This window comes from Galeopterus variegatus, unplaced genomic scaffold (assembly GCF_000696425.1).
Source record: "Galeopterus variegatus unplaced genomic scaffold, G_variegatus-3.0.2 Scaffold2550, whole genome shotgun sequence".
Classification (NCBI taxonomy): domain Eukaryota; kingdom Metazoa; phylum Chordata; class Mammalia; order Dermoptera; family Cynocephalidae; genus Galeopterus; species Galeopterus variegatus.
This window is the reverse complement of record NW_007728661.1, coordinates 20,561-43,141: the sequence shown is the minus strand read 5'-3', so window position 1 is coordinate 43,141 and position 22,581 is coordinate 20,561. Positions and strand designations below refer to the sequence as shown.

The window sequence follows — 22,581 nt, the reverse complement described above, 5'->3', positions numbered from 1 at the left end:
CGCGCTTCCCAAGCGGCGCACTATCCAGTGCGCCACAGGGCCGGCCCCAATTGCTGTTTTATATAGGGTCGTCTGGGAAAGCCTTTCTTCTATGGTAACATCTAAGCAGAGATTTGAAAGTAAAGCCATGGTAGAAGGAGCATAATGACAGTATATTCACAGCAAAGCACCACAGACTAGGTGACTTGAAGAAAAGAAATTTATTGAGCCACAGTTCTGGAGACCAGAAGTCCAAAATCAAGGTGTCAACAAGGCTGGTTCCTTTTGAGAGCTTAATTTAGGGAAGGATCTATTCCAAGCCTCTTTCTTTGGTTTTGTAAATGGCCATCCTCTCCCTTTATCTCTTCACTTTATCCTTCCCATGAGCATGTCTGTGTCCAAATTTACCTTTCTTATGACAACACCAATCATATTGAATTAGGGCCCACTTTAATTACCTCATTTTCACTTGACTATGTCTGTAAAGAACCTATTGCCAAACAAAGTCACAATCTGAGGAACTGGGGGTTAGAACTTCAACATACAAATTTTGGGGAACAAAATTCAACCTAGCAGATATGAACATCTTTAATAATTAAGGTTCTAGGCAAAGTTCTGGAAAAAGACTCGCTCTAGTAAATATGCTAGCATAGACAAGTTCCTTGTGTTTTCCAACAGGTCTGCTTCAGAATCAATCCTTACAACTTCAAGAACAGGAAAAACTCTTAACAAAGAAAGGTCAGCAAATTTAATACCACAAATTCTAAAATATTCCTCTTTCCTTGGCTGCCTAGAGGCAGGGTATGGGCTACATAACCTCTTAGCTCCAGTTCTGGGAGTCTGTTAAGTCAGGGATGTTGGGGAGCTTTTTAAGGACTAATCATTGGCTCCGAGTACACCTTAACTAGTTAGCCTTCTATCCTGAGAGGCATATAAGCTGTGAAAAAAGGATTTCTGCTCTCTCTGAAAACATGTTTGTGTTGAACATTTCAATAAATTGATTTTGAACTCAGGATTTCATGTCAATTTTTGCACACTTGATTTTCCAAATCACATCTAACTTCCCAGCTCCAAATCATGTAGCATGCAAGAGTCAACTCATTCTTAGCCCTAAATAGTCTGCTTCCCAAGCTTCCTGAGAATTCCTCATGTATCTGGAGGAGGCAATAACTCCTCACTTATCCACTACACATGGCCTTTTGTTTTCTCCTCACAATCACTGGGTATAATATAATAGACAATGCAGATATTATTATGCCCACTAGTATGGATATGAAAATGATGGTCTATGGTCACCCAAATTAAGGATAGAGCTAAGACAACAATCTAGAACTTCTGACCCCTAGTCCAGTGCTCTTTTCACCAAGACGAAGGCTGCAAGGTGTCTGAAAAACCATCTTTAACCACACGAAGATAAATTTTAGGATAATGGTGCTATTTTCACCACTTTGAAATGAGGACATAAGATTATAATGTTGAAGGATCCAGCAAGCCTACCTGACAAAGTAGAAAGGATGTGACATACAACCAAAGAAATTCAATGTATTCACTAAAAGCATCTGGCCTTAGAAAAGACTGGGGATACAAAGAAAAGTAAGATGCCAACACTGCCCTCAAGGAGCTCAAATTCCAGCTGTCTGTCCATGCTGAGCAGGGTCCCAATGGGAATTCCTGAAGTCAGAGAATTCCATTCCACTCAGTCTAGCCAAGGGCAGGCCTTCCCTTCTTCCCTTCCCTCCCCCAACTCCTAGGGTTTCTCACTAAATGACAGGGCCCTTCCTCAGTGTGCGTGCCTCACTGTCACTGAGAATCTGGCTGCTTTTTTAGATAAGGCTTTGCCTGTGTGGAGTCCAAAGCCCTCCCTTAATGAAGAGGAGCCTGAGGGTACAGGGAAGGAGAAAGACTGGGATCTCAGAGACCAGCTGCAAAAGAAGACTTTGCAGCTCCAGACCAAGGAAAAGGAGGTGAGACAGTAACCTCAGGTAGCCTGGGGCTCATCTGAAGGATGGCAGGAAAAACTGCTGGGAGGCAACCAGAGAGCAGGGATTTCAAAGTTTAAATTATGATTGGATGCCTGCAGGTATTTATTTGCCTGTTTAAAATGTCTTTGCTTCTGGATTGACTTGTCAATCTTTTCCCTTCCTTATTTATACCAACCTCTTTCAAGGTTTTATTAAATAGTTACCTTTTGGAAAGTCAACCTAAACTCAAACACATTTAATAAACATATAAACTTGTCAAACTTTGTCCCACACTGAGTATTTTAAAGCTTTATATAGGGCTTTTTAAATAGCAAAACTTGGGCTGACCAGTTAGCTCAGTTGATTAGAGTGCAGCCTTATAACACCAAGGTCATGGATTCGGATCCCCACATCAACCAGCTGCCAAAGGAAAAAAAAAAAAGGATAAATAAATAGCAAAACTCTTCCTCTCTGCATACTCACAAACATACACATTCTCACACACATTCTCATTCTCTCTCATACATACACATTCCCAGAATTATCCATATGCAACTAGCTCCTGGGGAACTGACTGGCACTAAGCTCACTTCTAGGTCTTTTGTGCTATAAGAACTTCATTTTTTGGTGTCCCCCATTTACAAGGCACTTGCACATACACTGTCACATAAAAGCACTTACACATACAGTATGTAATGTTATAATCAATCATTTAAATGAACACATTCTGGACAAATTACATGAGAAACAGTTGAAAGGCAAACTGAAATTGCTGAGAAAGCCTGGAAAGGAAAGATGGTAAAAATTCCAAATGAGTGAAGGGGTAACTTACACAGGGTAGTCTCCCCACCTGAATTCTGTCCCAGACCAGAACTGATGATGATGACCTTGGTGATATTCCCCCCCAGTGCAGAGAACTGCATTCAGAGTTAGACAACCTCAGTGACGAGTATCTCTCCTGCCTGCGTAAGCTGCAACACTGTCGAGAAGAGCTGAAGCAGAGCCTACAGCCGCCTCCCAGAGTAAGAGGGTCCATCCTCCAGTACAGCCCTAGATAACGGTGGGATGATCCCTTCTTCAGCCAAGTCCTGGAGAGAAAATTTATCACCTTATGCCAATACCTGGCCAGCCTGTGTCACTCCACTTGGTTTATACAATACTGACAGTAGAGCAACCATGGAAAGAAACACTGGCTCATGCATCCAAGCCCAATTTTCCTGGAACTCTTGAGCCTGGAGGGAAAGACTTGCTATTAGCTAAAGTATGAAAGGGTATTCTTTTAGAGTACTATGAGCATGGTGGCAAGGATAGTGACATATGAACAGAGAACATAATTTTCCTCAGTTATTTTCCACCCTTCATTATTCATATCAGCATTTATGTATCTGGGGCAAGAGACCACTATTTTTATCCTAAGGGAGTGACAGAAAGTGGGAGAGACAGTGAAGTAAAAAGCTTTTTCTCCACCACCAACCCAAGGTTTTCCACTGGTCTAGAATAGCAAGAGGAAGATTATTTTTACCTATATCTTCTCCTACCAACTCATGGCCACCTTCTATCTACCCCTCCTCTCCCTCCACACAGAGGCAATGTGGCCGATGGCTCCCGATGCTGATGGTGGTGATTGCTACAGCACTGGCAGTGTTCCTGGCCAACAAAGACAACCTGATGATCTGAATAACTTGTGACAGCTGCCTTGGGTGAAAAGCAAGGAACTCAGTGGAAAACTCAGAAAGTTTGGGTATTTCATAGCTTGGGTTTTTCCCCCCAACTGAACTGGAATTCTGACTTCATTATTTTTTTAACCTACTGTAAATAAACTTCACCTGTTTAGACCATGCCTCAAAACTCTCATTTCAAAATAAACTTCACCTGTTTAGACCATGCCTCAAAACTCTCATTTCATTCCTGAATGACATATCACATCACAAGTATGACCTTTAAGCATCCTGGTCTACTCTACAGAGTCCAATTCAGTTGGAGGTAAAGAAATATGCAGAAAAACCCACAATCCTTCTATTTTCCTGGCAGACACTACCCACATAGGGCAATTATTTACAAAGCTACCGTACAAAGTACACTGCTTGTCCTCCACCACCTTTCTCTCCACCACCTCTCATCCAGTGAAAAATGGATGTCCCTGTTAAGCAAAGAGTACTTCCTAGTATAGAAATGGCAAATCTGCACTACTACCACCATTACCTATTCCCATGCCCTTTGCATATGTGCTAAGGGATTACAGCAATCTTCCCTAGTATTCTCAAGATGCTTGGAATCAGCACTTGAGATGATTCCTATTTGCTATCCCCAACCTAGAAAAGATTATTTACTGAGTACCTTGTACATGGGAGGAGAGTTAAAGTCAGAGGGCCACAGCTGGCAGTGTGACTATCTCAGAGGAGATGCTGAGGTCAGCAAAGTCATCCTGAGTCCTAAATCGGGTTCTGAGGTTCTTCTCCCAGGTGTTTAGAATGTCCCTCAGGGCTGAGGACAAACTCTCTGGGACACTAAAGGAATAGAGCAAGACTGGGGGTTGACCTAGCAGCCATGAGATCCGGACAGTAAATACCCGTAGTGGGGTCAGGGCTAAGCAGTTGTCATCTCCCTGGTTCAGGTGAAAGGTATATGGGACAGGATAGCCCAGAAGGATCCCAAATACTGTACAGAGATTCCAGTCTGAGGAATGGAGCCTGCTGTGGGAGACAGATAGGGATACGTCCCTCTGCAGCCCCTGAAAATGTGTAATGATCTCAGCCACGAGGGCCTTCAAGTCCTGAAGCTGGTCCAGGGAGCAGATAGAAGGATGAGGTTGGGAGCTGGAAATATCCACAAAGGCTGTGGTACCACACAACACCTGCTCCAAGTGCTGACATACATGCTCAGGACTGACAATCAAGCTGTTTTCTCCAATCTCAAGGATATGAAGTCTCAAGGTCAAGAAGTCCAGCCCCTGCAGCTCCTCCAGGTAGCTCTGGAGCTCCAATGCCCCTGCACAGCTGCAATCATATAGCAGAGCTGGTTTCAGTCCCCTGGCCACAGCCAGCACCTCTCCAGCTAGATGAAGGCAGATGGCTCTGGGTAGACCACGTCTCTTTCCCATGCCCAAGGTCTGCTGAGCAGCTGCCACCAGCAGCTGAGGGCGAGGTGTTGACATGAGATCTGGAAGCAACATCAACCATGGCTTCCTTAGCTAGACACAGTTCCCTTCCCTGGGCTGCAGCTCTCAGCTCCAGACACTTGAGGAAGGGCCTAGAAACAAAGTAGTAGCAAAGAATTATTTATACCAGCCAGTGACACACCAGGAAACCTGCCAACGGTCTTTCTCTTAAGTCTTATAGCATCTTCCAAAGGTTGTTTTGTCCCTCCCTCTGCTTTGGAATGCTGACCCAGCCCAGACAAGATGGGGTCTCAAATGCTACCTGATTTCTCTGGCTGACTTAGTCTCCCTTAGTCCCAAATTCGTGTGTCCATCTGGCCTTATGTCCACATTCATATTCTCTCTGCCTTCTATTCTAAATTTCACCCGTTACAAACCATGTTCTCTGATTCAAACCTTAAGGAGTTTGGGGCCGAGAAGAGACAGGGGAGTCTTCGGCAAAACTCAGAGCGTTTCACCCAAAACTGCCCTTCTGGGACAGAGCTCTAGGTTCCAAATGCATTCTTTACACTGCCAGCTTCCCTTTCTCTTCCCGCCAAGGAGAACAGTTGTAAGACTAGCAATATAATAATAAACTCATATACACTAGAATGTGGACTACCAACCCTCTCACCCTGAGGCCTATATAAAAACAAATGAAATCCGCTAGAACTGCAGGACGGTTGTATTTTAACTTCTGCCGGCCCCGCCGGCCCCTTCTGGGCTCCCTCCAATCCACACAACCTACACCTGAGCGTACCATCGTGATTTCTTAAACGAGGCAGAAGCCTCTCTCACGTACGTTCTTCTTCCACTTCCGCTGGAGGCTCACTGGCTCAGGAACTCCTTCCGGTTTCCTGCCTGTTGCGGGTAAGACGGATGGTCTTCCGCGCCCCGCCGCAACACTGGAAATACCACCAGCGAGTGGAAGACGTTTGCGGCTCGCTTGCCTCCAGCCGGCGAGCACGTCCTGTTGCGCATGCGCATCCACTCGGCACAGCCCCTTCTCTCCCTTCCGTGACGTCACTAGTCCTCTGGCGCGCCTAGCGTTGGAACTACAGGTTAGGCCGCCCAACAGCCCGCCGGAAGTGCGGACAGCCTGCGACCCTCCCCTTCCGGCCAGGCAGAACCCGGTCCGCCACTCAGGAACAGTGAGAGGCGGAAGTGGACGAGGGCGAGCGGAAGCTAGCAAACTGGTTGCGCGCTCTTGCCCTCACTTTGCCTGGCGGCAAGCCTTGCTGACATGTTATGAAGCCTGGGGTCCTTCTTGACTGCGAAGCCAGAAACAGGGCACAGAGCACTTAATAAACACCCTTGGATTTGTATCTGGAGAAATATACTTTTCCTTACAGACGAAACATACCGCCAGAGAAGCAGTATTTGGACAAGATATTTGGCAGAATAGCCTCACCTGTGGGTGGTGCTGCAAAGCTTTTTTCCCCTAAACTTTGACCTCCCTATATCCTAAATTTGAGAGGCTGAGTTCCATGTGCCAGGTATGCTTCTAGGCGCGCAAGGTGTTGCAGTGTACAAAACACAATAAACCCCACTTTCACAGAGTTTAAGTTCTAGGAGTCCAGTTTGCTGACTTAAGATGAGAAATGAAAAGCAAAGATGCAGAGGCTTTTCAATCAAGTCGCTACGAAGAAAAAGTGTTATTACACCTTTTTAAGTACCAGTGATTTGACCCATACCACAAAGGGAGTTTCTTGAGAAAAGCCCAGTATCTGAGGAAATAGCCAAATTTACTTAGACATGGGCAGCAGGATAGAAGCTAAGGGAACTGCAGGCACCTACACTGAAAGTTTCATTCCTGGCTCTACCTTGGTGATATCTTCAGACTCTCAAAAGAGATAGCTGTGAAGTAAAGATGGGGCCAGTATGGAAGGAGGACCAGATTGCAGGAGCTACCAGCCTAACTCTGGTTCTTAGCTCAGAGGCAGTTAGAAATAGAGTCCTCTAATTTTAGAATTTTTCCCTTTCGCATATTTATTTCCCCATGGTGGTTAGCAATGAATCTATAAAATAACTTTTGTTTATTCATTTATTCTAGAAACAAATATTTAAGAACATACTGTGTACCAGACATTGTTCTTAGGACTGGCAGAAAAGTCTAGGACAAACAATCCCTACCTTCAGCAAGTTTGTAGTGAAGCAAGATGCATGCTGAGCAATTACAAGGTAAATGATTATACTGAAAGCAGAAGTATAGGGTGCGATGGGAACATAAGACTTGCCCTCCTAATTTACCTCCAGTGGACTCTTTTTAACTTTGAACTAACCTAGTTTGGTGGGGTACACAGTGAGGAAAAGGAAGTGGTGAAAGCAAGGGAGAAGAAAACTCCAAGGGAGTGAGTGGTGGTAGCCACTAAAGGAGATAGCAGACTTAACTCCCCAAGAAAGGAAGGACACTTGGCATCCATCTATTAGGACCAGAGAAAGAATGCTGAGGGTGATGTAGGAGATCCCTGCATGCACTCTCCTAGCATTCTGAAAAGGATTCAATGCAAGGGACAAACTGAGCTATCTAGTCAAGACCACATAAAACCACTCATCCGTTCCTCTCATAAACTTTTCATTACAGTCACATACTAAAAGCTCAGTCCTTCTTGGCACTTTCTCAAAAGCCTTTGCCAACTTAGATTATCTGGGCTCCCATCCAGACAGCTTGGCTGTTAGCATTTCACAGAAGGGAAAGAGACCAGCCCAGATTCAACAATGCCCTTCCAATTTGCCTACAGTGGGTTTTAACTTTGAGCTCCCAGATACAGATGGGGAAGCCAAACATGAAGACCAAGCCCTCACTTCACCCACTAACCAAAATAACCAAAAAAAAAGAAAAGTAGTTCTATGTCTTGCATGCTTCCTGGTCTTTAAAAGGCCAACTTTTGCTTGAAGCTGGGCACCTGACCAACCCAGATCTCTCCTGGTCATGCTTTTAATAATAACAGATTATACTAGGTCTTTTAGGGACCCTAAAACCAAGGCTTAAGCATTTTAAATAAATAACTGCCACTGTCACCTTTAAGTTGAGCTTTTTGTTTTTTAAATGAAGCTAGCCCAACTTTTCAGTCATTTTGGAAAGTAGGAGATGTGTTGTTTTAAGTGTAGCAGACTAGACATGGGCTTCCTTACTATGGCCTGACACAAACAGGCATCAGTATTCAAGAGGATTGAGACCTGCCACCAGAGATTAGCATCTTTTTTTCCATTTACGTCCTGGAGTTTAAATTACAGAAATTTTCATCTTTTAAAAAAATAAATAACAGAGAGGGACAGAAGGGTCAGGGACTGAGCAAACATTACTAGATGGGACCAGTTTGTGACAAATGCAGCTGCAGTATTCTACACCACTCACCTTCGTCATTCACACCCAGATCCTTTCGCTAGCAAGGGAGACAAGCAGGTTTGTGCTAGATGAGCAGAAGAGCACTGCCCAGCCCTTCCTCAGCCTGGCCTTAACACACCCAAAACCCCATTTTCCTCAAATGCAAAAAAATCCAAATGACAGAATATGTTAAAAATCTCCAAGCAATGAGAAACTGTCCCTTTCGTAGTCAGAGGAGTACATCTCACTCCCAGGTCTTCCTCAGAGAAGAAAATAAAAAGAGAGCTCCTCCTTCTGAAGGTTACCACCTGAGTCACATTCTCTCCTCTACCACACACACACATACACAGGGGTATCTGAGTGGTGACAAGGTAACCACCTGACAACCCATTCTTCCACAGAATCCCTAGGTTTTCTGTGTCGACAGCTTCCCTTTACAAGCGCAATTTATGAGCTTTTATTCCACAGGCTGAGTGACTTTCAGACTTTGGCACCCATTTCTATTTAGATATCAAGCTTAGTTCCTAAGCAACCAGCCAGCTGCTCTCCCTCTCATTCCCCACATCAGGGAGCCAGCTTACTATACCAGCAAAACAGGTCAAACGGAGCTTGATCCTGGGCAAATCAAGGCTTGAAAGCAAAGGGAAGTGTGGTACAAGAACAACACAGAAGATTTCTGTTCCAGGCAGTTTTGCCTTCTACAAATAGAACAAAGTCATCAAGTCAGAGTTTTAAAGCTGGATGCAACTGCAGGCATCGTTCCAATCCCCTCACTTTACAAGTGATATATGTGAAGCCCAGAGGTTAAATGACTTGCTCAAGATCACAATAGAAGCCAAGCTGCAGCTAGAACTCTGGTGTCCAAACTCTCAGGCCAAATCTCCTTTGACTACATTTTGCTACCATCAGGTGGTTTAAAAAAGAAAAGGAAAGTCTGAAGGGTGATTTTTCCATAAATTAAATCAACTTTTAAAGCTAGGCATATTTGGAGAGTCATAGACTTCTAATACTGTTAGAAAGAAGAGAGATTTAAAAGCTGGTTAAATCTGAATAATAAAAAATATCCATATGTACAATATTGTAAAAAAGAAAACGAAGAAGATGGCATTTGTGACTACTGGGCTGGCAAGGCAGGGGGCAGTTGCATGCTGGGGGTGGGCTGCATGGGCTGCCAGCTTTCCTGGGTTTGGAGGATGCGGTATAGCTGCTTCAGTTGAGCAACGATGTTATCTTTGATGTCTGGAGTCGAGATCTGCAGGCGGACACTGCCACTGTCAAAAGATCGTGTGAAGTCACCAGAAAACATCTCGTAGATCATCCGAGCCACCACTGGAATGACCTGTTCAGGACAGAGCACATGGGTATCTACTGAGGAAAAGGTATTTTAAAGCAGCCGGAGGGGCCTAAGATTGAAGGAAGATCTGTGAGGCCCAGGGGAAACCTCCAACTCTAATGCCTAGATACAGGATACATCATCTCTCTCAACCATCCTGCCAAGTTTCACTCTAGAAGTTGATTCAAATGAAGGTAAAGAATCTATATGTAGCATAACATCACATGCCAAAATAAATGACTGCTTACTTAGCAAGACTTTTAACCAAATTTCATCTATTGCTTGCCTCATTGTACAATTCCGGGGTCCAAATCCAAGTTGCCTTGCTACCACTTCCTAAAATAAGGTTACATTCTTAAAAGCAACTCAAAAGGTTTTTTATAAGAAAAGCAGGAAAGTGTCATATCCTGTGAGATTTCAGCAAGACTCTAATGTCAGTAAGAAAATGAAAGATAAGTTCTCCACTAAATCAGTCACCCACTTTAAGGACCTCATATTCCCCAGCTTGGTCCTACTCTACAAAGCCTGTGTCTGCTGGATGTTTCATCAGGGCTCAAGGCACACCTGGAGGCTAAAGCACTGGAAAAAAGAAGAGTTGTTGACACACCCTTATCTCCTCACCTGAACCAAGATGAGTTTCCTTTCCAGAGGTTTCCCATCTGGCCATTCTTCCCCAAAGCATAAGTAGATCTCAAATGGTGGCTGCTTCTCAATCTGTCCTTTCTGGTGGGCAATGAGATCTGCAGAACACAGAAGAGCAAGTTTGGTATACTGGGTCATTCCATATCCACTTAGTAAATATAATTTTTTATGCTGTCCAATACAGTAGCCACTAACCACATGTGCCTATTAATTTTAAATTAATTACAATGAAATAGTTCTTTGGGCACATTAGTCACATTTACATGCCCAATAGCCACACGCAGCTAGTGGACAGCATATTGAACAGTACAAATACAGAACATTTCCATCATTTCAGAGGATGCTATTGAACATCATTGATCTAGACTTGGGATTCAAACCACATTGCAAAATTCCCATCTCAGTGCTCTCCCTAAAATTGTCTGCTTGAATTCACCACTCAGATATTTCCCAAAAGAAACAAGTATGTGTTTTGCTAAATATGACAAACAGGGTCACCTTCCAAATTTAACTTTATGCTTATCTTTAACATAAGCTGGTAACATCTGGAGAGGAATGACAAGGCTGTCTCTCTCTCCTACCACTGAAGGAACCACAACCAACCAAAAAATAGCTTCCAAGTACATTCCCTGGGAATGGAACTCTCTTCTTCATTGCCTAAGTCACTTTCATTTTTCAGAACCAAGGTTCTCTTCTCCCCTGACTTCCTCCAGAAGTAATTTTTTGCTTAAGACCTTTGCAAGCAGGAAAGAAGGAAGGAGAAAGGGAGGAATGGAAGAAGATATACTTCCAGGGAGCAATTCCCACTACTGACCTTCTGAAAAAAATACTCACCACTAAGGAATGTTTCCAGACAAAATAGCTTGACCTTCTTTTGTCTCTCAATCAGGTTAGGGGCAGCAAGAGATGGAGCACATGGCCCAGACCAGTACACCTTGCACTGGCACAGCCTGATGGCATAAATGGCATGACCGCTGACCTCCAGGATCAGTCCTCTGTCCATGACGTCCAGCAGCTTGCTGGTGAACAGCTTCTGCTTCTCATTGGTGATATGCTCTGGACCTGGGAATTTGACCTGCTCCAGGCTGACAGGACCAAAGAGCTCCTCCTGGTCAGGCATGGGGCCCAGGTCCCCATAGAAGAGCCGGCAGCCTTGGGGGTTGCTCACGGTCATGGTCTGCCCATACTCCTTCCCACGGTACTGAAACTTGATGTCCAGGTCAGTCACTGCAAGGTGAGAGATGACAGTGAGAGTCCTGTTCCACTGCTCTGCCTGTCCATCCCTAAAACTCATCCAAGTCCATCAAGATCAAGCATTCAGGAAGGCCACTGCCATAGTTATCCTTCCTGCAATAAAGGGAGACATCAGCATATCCCTGGAATATTCACTGAACAGGCTGCCTTAAAGCAAACAGTTCAAGGTCCATCTAGACTATCTCTGTTCAATCACCACACCTTAAGGGCTAGAATGTCACCAAGTTAAGTGCAGGGTCCTGCTATCCCCACCTCACACTGAGTGTTCACATCAACAGGCACTGGAAGAAGCTAAAAACTATGGTATCTGGTTTGTCTCTTATTTTTAGCTCATTGTTTAAAGAAACCACAGGAACAAGAAGAAATATCAAGCCATCTTTCTGAACATTACAGATGTGGGCGTGCACTGTGGATCTGTTCTAACAATATACCATAAAAGGACACAGCAAAGTGAATTTTCACTCACTAAGTCTCCATTTAACCCAACAGGCCTTATCAAAGCTACTTAGCCTCTCGGACAGAATTTTATCACTCACGCGCCCACCAGGTATAGTGTGAAAGGGAGACCGGGACAATGACACTGATTCTTCATTGAGATAAATCTGTACCAAATTCATAAAGAGATTTTTTCCTACGAGTCCTAAAGCCCCTCAAAATTCAAGTGCCTCCTTGACCAAATCTATGCCATTAACCTCTCTATCCCACAACTGGCATTGTCCCCAAATCCCCTAGCCAGACTGATAAACCCCAGCCTCTTGCCCACCTGCAAGGTGAGTAACCTGGAACTTAACCAATTAGAGCATCGCCATGGGCAAGTAGGCCAATGTTTCTTTACTTCTTCCCTGCTGACTCATCAGCCAGCCAGGAACCAGATACAGAGGGTGCCTGTGGGACAGGTAGTTACTCTATACATGGCAAAGAAACAGAGGCAAAGGGCAGGACAGGAAAGGGACTGTAATAGGAGATAAAGACCCAGCAAGAAAGATCAGGGCTCACTTACTTGGGAGAGAGCTGATCCACAGCTCTGGCGAGCTATAGAAGGGCTGTATGGGTGCCTGGGGCACTTCCATCTCCAGAGGTTCTGTTTTGGGCCATACTGCTTCAGGGCTGCAGTTGCCCACACTACAGTTGCCTACACTGCAGCTGCCCACACTGGCTGGCGCCATGGGAGAACCTAAAACAGAAGGACGTGGGTGAGCAGGAAGGGGCACTACACAATGCAAAACCTGGTCTGAGGTTCTAAGAACTAACCAGGTTAGCAGACAAGAATCAAACCATGGACTATGACACAGTGTGATCTCCCAGCCCATCAATAATTCCTGCAACTAACACAATAAGAAATAAGGCTCCCTGGCTCTTTCTTTGTAATATTATTTCTCCCATAAACTCATAGTTCGAAAACCTGTGTTTGCTGAAGATTAACAGATACACAAGGGAGTTTTCTCTAGGGGTTAAATTAGAATGGACATGAGTGAGAGATTCCCTGCTGCAAAATTTGGCCCCAGCAATTAAATAGAAGCTGATTGTATTCCATAAAATGAACTCAACTGAATTAGTTGATTAGCTTCAAGTGAGGGTTAATGTACAGAAATTTCATTAAAAATTAATACTTTTACATGCATAAAGTGTCTGGAAAGATACTGAAGAACCTGGAAAGATTGGTCTCCAGGGAAAGAACTAGACATTTCCAGGACAGAATGAAAGGAAAACCTTTCAACTGATTACCTTTGTGTACTATTATAAACTTTAAACCATGTAAAAGTATTATTTATTCAAAAGTATCCCATTAAAGCTTCTAAAAAAGAGAGTGAAAAACCTATCCTATTTCCCTGCTACTGTCAAAGTTGGCTTGCTCCAAAGTCTACAGATTTCTCCTCTTAGCCTCACTTCTTAGTCATCTATTCTTCAACAATTCTTCTTCCTCTGCCCCAACAGCTCTGAAATCAGAAGTTTAATGTTTCTTTGACCTTTTGTGTACAAGTCTGGTTAAATCTATGTACCCATTTTACTTTTTTATTTTTAATATATATTCCACAACTTTCCAAAAAGGATCAAGGCAGCCCATAACACAAGGACACACAGTATTGGCTTTAATAAAATATGAACAGAAACAGGACAGCAGGATACTGGAAATAAGTTGCAACCTTTTAAGGATTGAGAATAACAGAATGAGTCAGCCAAGGATTTGGGAAAGGATCCCACATTTCCAGATGTCCAACTCTTAAAATTTCCTTAAATGTGAATATAGCACGTGGCGGTATTAACCTGGAAGATCTCTACAAAATTTTTCTTTACCCATCACTTGGTTGCAAAGATATAAATGGCAGGATAAGGGAAGGAGGGCCAGTAAATAGACAATAAGAGTCATTTCCTGATTCTCAAAGGTAGGGGCATCACCTAGAATAGGGTACCCCCAAATCCTAAAGTACCCATCACTTGGTTGCAAAGATATAAATGGCAGGATAAGGGAAGGAGGGCCAGTAAATAGGCAATAAGAGTCATTTCCTGATTCTCAAAGGTAGGGGCATCACCTAGAATAGAGTACCCCCAAATCCTAAATGGTACCCCCAAATCCTAAAGAAATCATTTTGATATATTAAGTATTCTAGGTGGCACAAGTTATCTCATTTGACCCATAGCAGCCAGACGTACCAAAAAGGCAACAAAAAAAGTTGATCAACTGATGCAAGTGATTTAACTAGGAGCACTTCAGTGGACAGATGAAGTGAAGATGCTGCAGAAGAGCAATTCAGCTTGTCTGAGTGTCCTCAGGATGTGCAGTGGGAGATTCAGTACCTGTTCTCTCATACAGTGGCCTCCCAACCTTGCAACTCATTTTTCCTGGGAAGCTGAATTCAAATGTCCATAAAAGAAGAGAAAAGTCTCCTGCAGATAAATCCTATCAGAGCCAAGTTGCCCATGATACAGCTTAAGCAGAGTGGTCTCTGTTAAGGAAGTGATACAGAACTGATACCAAGGGAAATAGTGGAAAAGGGTGCCTACATTTCATCAAAATGTCTGCTCCCAGCCTGAAGGAAATGGTCAAAATTTATAACCACTGATATATTTGTATGTGGGATTGAGAATGGGTTTAGATTTTTTTATGTCATGAATTATCACATAAGATTCAGAAGGTGTTCTCTATGCTTAGAACACATCCCACTGCACTGGGATAACCGAGCTGGCATTGTTCCCTTGCTTATGGCTCCTACTTGCTAACAGACCAGCAGGCCGGCCACAGGGCCTGATCCTGCTCCCAGGGCCATGTGGCTGAGGGGTCAGCAGTTCCAAGGTCAAAGCCCCTTACATCCTCCTTATCCCTCTGTACCACCTACTACCCCCACTCACCGTTGATGTTCAGGAACGGGAAGGTGTCTTGGATGGGAACATGGTGCTGTGACTGATCGAGCTCATCTTCCTCATCTTCTTCATCCACATCATTATCCTTCTCATCCCATGGAGCAGACCCGGTGGATCCTACCCAAGACACACAAGGCTGCAGGTGACCGGTTCAGGTTGCACTGTTATCCCTATACCAGTCTCACCATCCATGCTAGGGACTGCTAGCACAGAGGCTCCTTGGGTTCAGTATGCACCCTCACTGCCCTAGCTAAAAGGAATGGGATCCAAGGGTACATGAACTCCTAGCTCCAACTCTTCCTACAGAGTCCCAATGCAAGATCTCCTTTCTTCCCCTGTGCAGGAGCTGCAAACCCTACTCCCTTCTAGAAATCTCTTGACACATTAGCATACCTACACATTAACTTCCTACACACTAGTATCCCTTTTAAGGACTCGAGGACATCAACTTCTCACCCCTGTAAGCTTAATATGAGGAACAGACTCCTCCCCTCATGGCAGGGCCTCACTGAATTCACTGGAATACAAGTCTAAATTATCTGGTCCTTAATACTTGTTAAGCATTGAGTAAATAGGAAAATCAGGGGTATTCTTAGCAAAATATCCTACAAATTAAATGATCACTCAGCCAACATTTATAAAGAACTTAATAGCTTCCACATGTCATGTCAATTGATTCTTACAGCAGCCTTTGAAGTAGGCAGGAAAAATGAGATCCCACATTTTAGAGTTAAGAAACTGAGGCTCTGGGCCCGCCCGGTGGTGCACTGGAGAGTGCGCCGCTTGGGAGCGCGGCGGCACTCCCGCCGAGGGTTCGGATCCCATGTGGAGACCGGTTCCCGCTCACTGGCTGAGCGCGGTGCGGGCGCAACACCGAGGGTTGCGATCCCGTTGCCGGTCAGTAAAAAAAAAAAAAAGAAAAAAGAAACTGAGGCTCAAAAGGTCAAATGACTTGATTCAAGTCCCACGAGCAGTAAAGTGATAAAAGCCAGGATTAGAACTCAAACCTTCTTGTTTGTTTGTTTTCTGTTGTTGTTGTTGTTGTTTTTGTCTTTTTCGTGACCGGTAAGGGAATCACAACCCTTGGTGTGGTGTCACCCGCACCGCGCTCAGCCAGTGAGCGCACCGGCCACCGGCCATTCCTATATAGGATCCGAACCCGCGGTGGGAGCGATGCTGCGCTCCCAGCGCCGCACTCTCCCGAGTGTGCCACGGGGCCGGCCCCAAACCTTCTAAGTTCTGATTCCTCCTCCTTCAAAACTACTTGGCCTCTCAAGTCCCAAGAAAGGCTATTTTTACAGCAGAACTCTATACTCCCTCTACTTTCTCATGCTTTAAGCAATCAGGCTAATTACCATTCCCCTAAATGAGCAAGAAGATTTTGCTGAGTTTACATCTTTTGTTCTCTGGGTCCTTCCTAGGAAAAGGCTTTCTTGCTTTACCAGTCTTAAACTTTGTAAACCAGGCTGCTTTCAAGTTGACTATCTCTTTAAGAGCCCAGCCCAGAACCTGGCATAGTGCCCACCTTCTCCCCAGCACTGGGGCCTCACCTGGGTTAATGATCGAGCCCTGGGGCTGAGGGATGTCACACACTTGATATATCTTCACCGGGTTCATGGGTACCTCCTTGGTGCCATCGTACATCAGGTTGAATTCTCTGCTTTTATTGAGAGCACAGCGGAGCTGGGCCTTCCATTTAGCTGGGTCAGGGTCATCTACCCCTTCCTGATACTTTCCCGTCTCTACAGCCCAGGCCTGAGGAACAGGAAAACCACACTGAGTGTTCACTACTGCCCATAACCACTGCAAAATGTGTGCTCATTCTTTTTTTTTTAAGTTTACTTATTTATTAATTTTTTTTTACATTCTAAGATGTTGTTGAATGTGTGCTCATTCTTTCTCATACAAACACACACACACACACACACACCCCTGTATGACTGCCCCACCATCCCAACCCCAATTTACAGAGACCGCTGCTGGAAACACTGCCCTCAGGACCAGGCAGGGCATCCTTAAGGGAAATTAAGCCATGTGCAAACACAATCTTCCAAAGCGAGGAGCCTTATCTCAAGTGTTGGTACCAGCACCTGTCGAGATGACATTGCTTTAATGAAGGGCTAAAAACAAAGAAAAGTCTGGGAGGGGAAATGCACCAAAATGCTAATGGTCACTCTAGGTAGCAGAATTTCAGGTAACTTTTTTTTTGCTTCCCTGTTTTGGGGGGTGGGGGGATTGGGGAGAGCAGGTGGCCGGTAGGGGGATCTGAACTTGTGACCTTGGGTGTTACAAGACTGCACTCTAACCAGCTGAGGTTGCGATCCCGTTGCCGGTCCCCTGTACGGGCGCGAATTTTCAGTTTGTCTTTTTCCGTGTCCAGCAACGGATCGCAACCCTCAGTGTTGCCCCCGTACCGGACCGGGGACCGGCAACGGGATCGCAACCCTCGGTGTTGCTCCCGCGCCTCGCTCAGCCAGTGAGCGGGAACCGGTCTGCATGTGGGATCCGAACCCTTGGGCGGGAGCGCCGCCGCGCTTCTCAAGCGGCGCACTATCCAGTGCGCCACCGGGCCGGCCCTGCTTATCTGTTTTTGAAATGAGTTACTTATACAAAAATAAGTACAACGAAGGAGATGGCAAATGATATGAAAACCTTGGCCTTGCTGGTCCCATTCCTCTAGTCTTCAATTTGATGCATAAGTAAAGAACGGTAGAAACCAATTGCCTTTAGGAGGAGAGGAAGCTCACTCTGGGAGTTCAGCTTGCCCCACTGGCTCAGAGTCTCAAGTCATAACAAATCCACACCCCATCCCTTTCTCTATTCCCTCAAACTACTACCCCATTAGAAACAACATCTGTCGGCCACACCAGTAGCTGGTGGCACAGACTAAAATCACTTTGACTCCCACTTTCTGATTTTCAAATATGGGAATTCATAGCACTTTCCCCACACAAGGGGAACAAGGTAGGCTTCCCAATGAGGAAAAGGAAGACCCAGGCTGCACACAGCATAGACCAAGGTCCTTAAGAACAAAGCAGGAAGTAGAAACCAGGCCTGCTTCCAGGTCTGACACGCACTCATGTTTGTGCTCACAGGATATCTACTCTCCCCACTGCTAACATATGTTCTGATTGCTAAGCTTTCTTCACGAGTGTGACATGCTCTGATGCAGAAAAACGAGATATCATTAGCAGAGAACTCAAGACAGGGAGCACACACCAACTGTTTTCAGCTAACAGGGCATATCACTTGTCCAAACCCAATTCTCTGCCTCTGATCCTGACTACAGACTTCTTTCTCAAGCTGAGTTTTCTGCCTTGTATATTGAGATTTCTGATCTCCTTGCAGAGCCTCACAATCATGAGGAAGTTTCTTCCAAGAGCTAATCTAAATCCTCCTCCAACTGAGACTGACTTCCTCTTACCATCTTCTCAGATTTGGGTTCCTCTGTTTTGTGGTATGGAATGAAAAGGTCTGACAAAGCTGTGCTGCCTTACATGGCTTCACAGGCACTACGGGGCCTAATTGCTGCTCCATTCATCCAACTGCCTATAGGGAGATTTCAGCTTCACTGGTCCCTAGAGTTTGGGAGGCACATCTCCAGTTACTTGGTGGTACCTGGCTGCTACCTCCCCACATTTTCTCTTATGTTTGTCTCATCCTCTGTGCCCATGCTCACTCTTGCACCAATCAGCCAACTCGGGCTGTACAGACTTTGGCAGAGGCCTGCAAATTTCTGTGGCTCCCTAAAGCCCTGTCTTTCTATAGAGAGTAGTCAGACTAGCACAGCACCACAGCCCCAGCCTTCCTGCTCACTGCACAGCCATCCCCCAGGGCCCACTCAGACAGGACCAAGGACCCAAGGCTGACCCTTTATGATTAGAACGTTAGGGTCAAGAAAGGAGGGCCTACAAGGTACCATGTGCCAATCACTGTGATTTATAAACATTACTTGTTGAAACCCATCCTGAGTCTTGCTTCTGAGAGATTCTGATCACTGTGTGGGTCCTTATTTTTCTTCCTAAAATGGAGATAATCTCTGCATTTGATTGATTTATAAACATTACTTGTTGAAACCCATCCTGAGTCTTGCTTCTGAGAGATTCTGATCATTGTGTGGGTCCTTATTTTTCTTCCTAAAATGGAGATAATCTCTGCATTTGATGGTGCTTTACAAATCCCTTCACTTGATTCTCAGACAAGAGTCTGAGGCAGACAAGACTGTTTCATCCCCATTTTGCTGAAGGGGAAGCTGAAGCCCAGAGAAGTCACATGACTTGCTCAAGACAACACATGCAGCTGATGGTAGTAGGATTTGAGGCCAGGTCTTCCAATTCCTGGTCAGAAGGGGCACTCTGATTGAGGGCGAAAACCAGACAAAGAGACATATGTTCAAATCCTGACTCCACCACTTACTGGCTGGGTGATTTTAGCAAGTTACTCAGCCACTCTTAGACTCAGCTTCTGCATCTACACCTGAGGGTAATACCTCCCTGTTAGAGTTTTCGTGAGAATTAAATGAGATCATGAACACAGGCACCTATTCCCTACCTGCACATCGCAAAGACCCAGCAAAGCTTGAGGTCTGTGGAAGCACTTTCCCTCTTCTCCTGACTTTCTAGGCCCTCCCTCAGCATTCTGCAAACAGATATATGATGCAAACGAAGCCAAGCAGCCTCCCCACAGCCACTCTTCCCACAAGCCCCAGGCCTGCAAGTCACCCTCACAACTAGGGCTTTCAGGACTAGCCTCTTCCCAATGAGCAGCCACTGCCAGATGCTTCAGCAGCAAATCCAGTTTCAGACCAGGGCCACAGGAGAAGGCCAACTGGGCCAAGGCAGGCCCATCTCCTTCTCAATGCCAACTCCAACAACTGATGCTGGTTTACAGATGTTTTCCTTATCACTGTTATATTATTTAATACTAAATTAAGAGCACTCATTTACTTTCTTTCTAAGCACCCTCAGGCCCCTTTTCTCTCTGCTCCCCTCTCAACACCTGACATAAGTAAGTTAACTGGGAAACATGGCCAGAATGGCTTTCCTTTGAGCCCTGAGCCCACCTTTTCTGCCCTTTCCGATCCAATCTCAGCAAGAACCTGGGACATCAATCTTAAGAGGCCCAGGTTTGGGACTGGATTTCACTTTGGACTTCAGGCATATACTCAGTGAAGAAAAGGGCACACTCAATTCTCCGTGTCTTGGGGCTGCAGGAACTTAAGCTATTCGTGAGACAGAAGTGACCAGCAGAGAGAAGTTGGTCTGGAGCAGAGGCACAGCCTCCAGAGTTAGAAACCACATGAAACTCCTTCCCACACCAGCTGCCCACCTACTTCTATCTTAAGTCAAGTTTTGGTGTCACTTACATTTTATAAAATGCTATGCAATTTGTTTCCAGTTAAATAAAATAACTATCACATAAGACCTATTTTTTTATTTAAGAAAACATATTTGTGGAATAAAAACTTATATTTAAATCACCTTTAATTTTTAAGCAGAGGTTATAAATATGAGCAAAATATATATTTTTTAAATTTTATTTCTGTATGGGCAAATATTTTAATATCAAAAGAAAAACTTGCTGAGGGCCCTCTACGCCCATCCCACAGACTATGTTAAGAGCCTTTTAATACCCCACGGTTTGCCCTGGCCTAGATAGCCATTCCCAGGCCCAAGTACCCCTCTTTATAGCAAGACCCCTGAGTGAATGAAGAGGAGCAGTTAATTGCTGACCCTTGGTAACTTCCAGAACAACCACATCTCTGCAACCACTTACAGGAGTTTAGCCACCCCCACCTCAGATCCTTTGGGATGTGAGTTGAGTACCTTTGACCAAGGGGAAAGAATAAAGAGCTTCAACCTTTATAGACGTGCCCCAGAGGGAAGAATTACTATACCTGCTAAGTTTGGGCACCCCCATCATTAACATTCTCTACATTTCATCAGAGTTTTGGATCTAGTGTATTCCCCATGCCAAAGTAGAAACAAACAGATCCAGAAAAGAACTGGCAAAAAAGGCAAGGCAGGTGGTAAAAGATGTTCTTTACCTTAAAAATGGTATTTTCCTCTTCTTGTTGGGGACTATGTCGGGTGGCATGTTTCCAGGGAATCTGGAAGCGTTTCGAGTCCCTGTGTAGCCAGATGAGCCCAGGGTACAGGCCACTATCCACCTGGGCCACCAGCCAGGGCTTCAGCCGGACTCTGCGGGGGTGAAGGGCCATGATCTGGGGAGGGGGTAGTGAGAAGCAGGGAGAACAGAAGAATTAGGCCAGCCACTGGGAACTTTTCCCAGCCACCATTCCTGTATGATAGAGCTACAGTTTCACTAGATTACAGCAAAGAAACTAAATATGGGAATAAACTGTGCCAAGTGGGAAAGAAAAGAAAAGGGGTTAAAAGGTTCTTTTGATTCTTATTCCAAAGCCATTTATACTGCATGCTCTAGCCAAATGAGACTTATCATGCAAGAAGATCACATTTCTTCTATTTAAATCCTGAAGCAGAAAAATAAAAAGGTGTTGTCATCCTTGCTGGAACACAGTCCTTCCTGAAGTACCAGAGGCTTAGGAAGAGAAGTGAAATTGCTCTTTTCAATCCCACCTCAGAAGAGGAGAGAAAAAAGTTATAGAAAGAGCAAGTATACAGGCAAGAAGCTGAAGTACGTTCTTTTTAAACGAGACAACTAAAGGTGAATGGGAATATTTCAGTAAGAAATGACATCATCATGGTGAGAGAGAAGTGGGTGAGGGGCAGGTCCTGTATTCCAAAGTCCTCACTTACATGGACGAGCAGGCAGTGTGTCCACGAGAATCTGAAGGGCCAGGCTTCGAGGCAGATTTCCTTTCTCTGGGCCACCCAACGACACTGTGCCAAGAAAAAGGGGTCTCAGCTAGTTATCCACACGACAATCCAGTATCTGAGAGAAGGAGTGTCCACGAGAATCTGAAGGGCCAGGCTTCGAGGCAGATTTCCTTTCTCTGGGCCACCCAAACGACACTGTGCCAAAAAAAAGGGGTCTCAGCTAGTTATCCACACGACAATCCAGTATCTGAGAGAAGGATTGGGAACATGGGAGTCAATGGCTCTGAGAACACTTCCCAGCACCTGAGTCTGGTAAGCTCAAAACCCCTAGAATAATCAAATACAACAGTTCCTAACTCTAGAGTACTAAAAACAGTCATGAGACAAGCCTGCACAGCCAGGACAGCCTCCCCACAGAGGCTGGAGTGAACCGATTGGTTGCAGGAGCCGGCCTGGGTAAAGTCTGCTATTGATTCTCATAAAAACACATGGACATAGCAGATAACATTCAACAGCGGCCGGCAATCAGCAGAAAACAAAGGACTGCCCAGACTGAGTGCCTAAAAGTAAAAACAGTCACAGGAGAATTGTTTGCCTGGGATATTGTGTTTGGATTTTTTGGTGATCTTATTTTGTTTTTACTTAAAATGAGAAAGGAACACCTAGAAAAACAACATTCATTCAACAAATATTTGTTCATCAGCTACCGTGTGCCAAGCACTGTGTTAGTTACTAAACACTAAAGCCCAATGTTTTCCATCAGATGCTCCTTCCTGAGGAAATCTGCA

General features: G+C 44.8%; 2 protein-coding genes and 1 long non-coding RNA gene across 4 annotated transcripts; 1 reads left to right on the top strand and 2 right to left on the bottom strand.

Moving 5' to 3' along the window:
• The first annotated feature begins 187 nt into the window (after window positions 1-187).
• LOC103598259 lies at window positions 188-3,780 on the top strand. Its single transcript, XR_551189.1, has 2 exons — window positions 188-1,943; window positions 2,849-3,780. It is a non-coding gene; the product is annotated as an uncharacterized LOC103598259 (long non-coding RNA).
• Window positions 2,625-5,922, bottom strand: LOC103598261 (chromosome unknown open reading frame, human C1orf74). Of its 2 annotated transcripts, none has more exons than XM_008582245.1 (3): window positions 5,879-5,922; window positions 3,813-5,189; window positions 2,625-3,766 (listed from the first exon to the last, which is right to left on the bottom strand). In XM_008582245.1, exon 2 carries the CDS (start codon window positions 5,110-5,112, stop codon window positions 4,303-4,305), a length of 810 nt encoding a protein of 269 aa, XP_008580467.1. In that variant the 5' UTR covers window positions 5,113-5,189; window positions 5,879-5,922; the 3' UTR covers window positions 2,625-3,766; window positions 3,813-4,302. The 2 variants fall into 2 exon arrangements, with proteins under 2 accessions (XP_008580467.1, XP_008580466.1); XM_008582244.1 differs by having other exon boundaries at window positions 5,837-5,911.
• Window positions 5,923-8,878: 2,956 nt separating this feature from the next.
• On the bottom strand, window positions 8,879-21,855 carry IRF6 (interferon regulatory factor 6). Its single transcript, XM_008582243.1, has 8 exons — window positions 21,773-21,855; window positions 21,040-21,216; window positions 16,544-16,748; window positions 14,982-15,110; window positions 12,634-12,807; window positions 11,214-11,606; window positions 10,359-10,477; window positions 8,879-9,743 (listed from the first exon to the last, which is right to left on the bottom strand). The coding sequence occupies exons 2-8, from the start codon at window positions 21,211-21,213 to the stop codon at window positions 9,519-9,521; spliced, it is 1,419 nt and encodes a 472-aa protein (XP_008580465.1). The 5' UTR covers window positions 21,214-21,216; window positions 21,773-21,855; the 3' UTR covers window positions 8,879-9,518.
• Window positions 21,856-22,581: the final 726 nt, after the last annotated feature.

What these genes read in the sequence shown, in the direction of transcription:
- LOC103598261 (XM_008582245.1), bottom strand. Translation starts at nt 5,112, where the DNA reads ATGTTGCTTCCAGATCTCATGTCAACACCTCGCCCTCAGCTGCTGGTG.
- IRF6 (XM_008582243.1), bottom strand. Translation starts at nt 21,213, where the DNA reads ATGGCCCTTCACCCCCGCAGAGTCCGGCTGAAGCCCTGGCTGGTGGCC. An exon ending in GGGCTCGATCATTAACCCAG is followed by an intron (nt 15,111 to 16,543) that starts GTGAGGCCCCAG and finishes TGTCTTGGGTAG; the next exon opens with GATCCACCGGGTCTGCTCCA. An exon ending in TCTGGAAACATTCCTTAGTG is followed by an intron (nt 10,478 to 11,213) that starts GTGAGTATTTTT and finishes TGTGTTCTGCAG; the next exon opens with ATCTCATTGCCCACCAGAAA.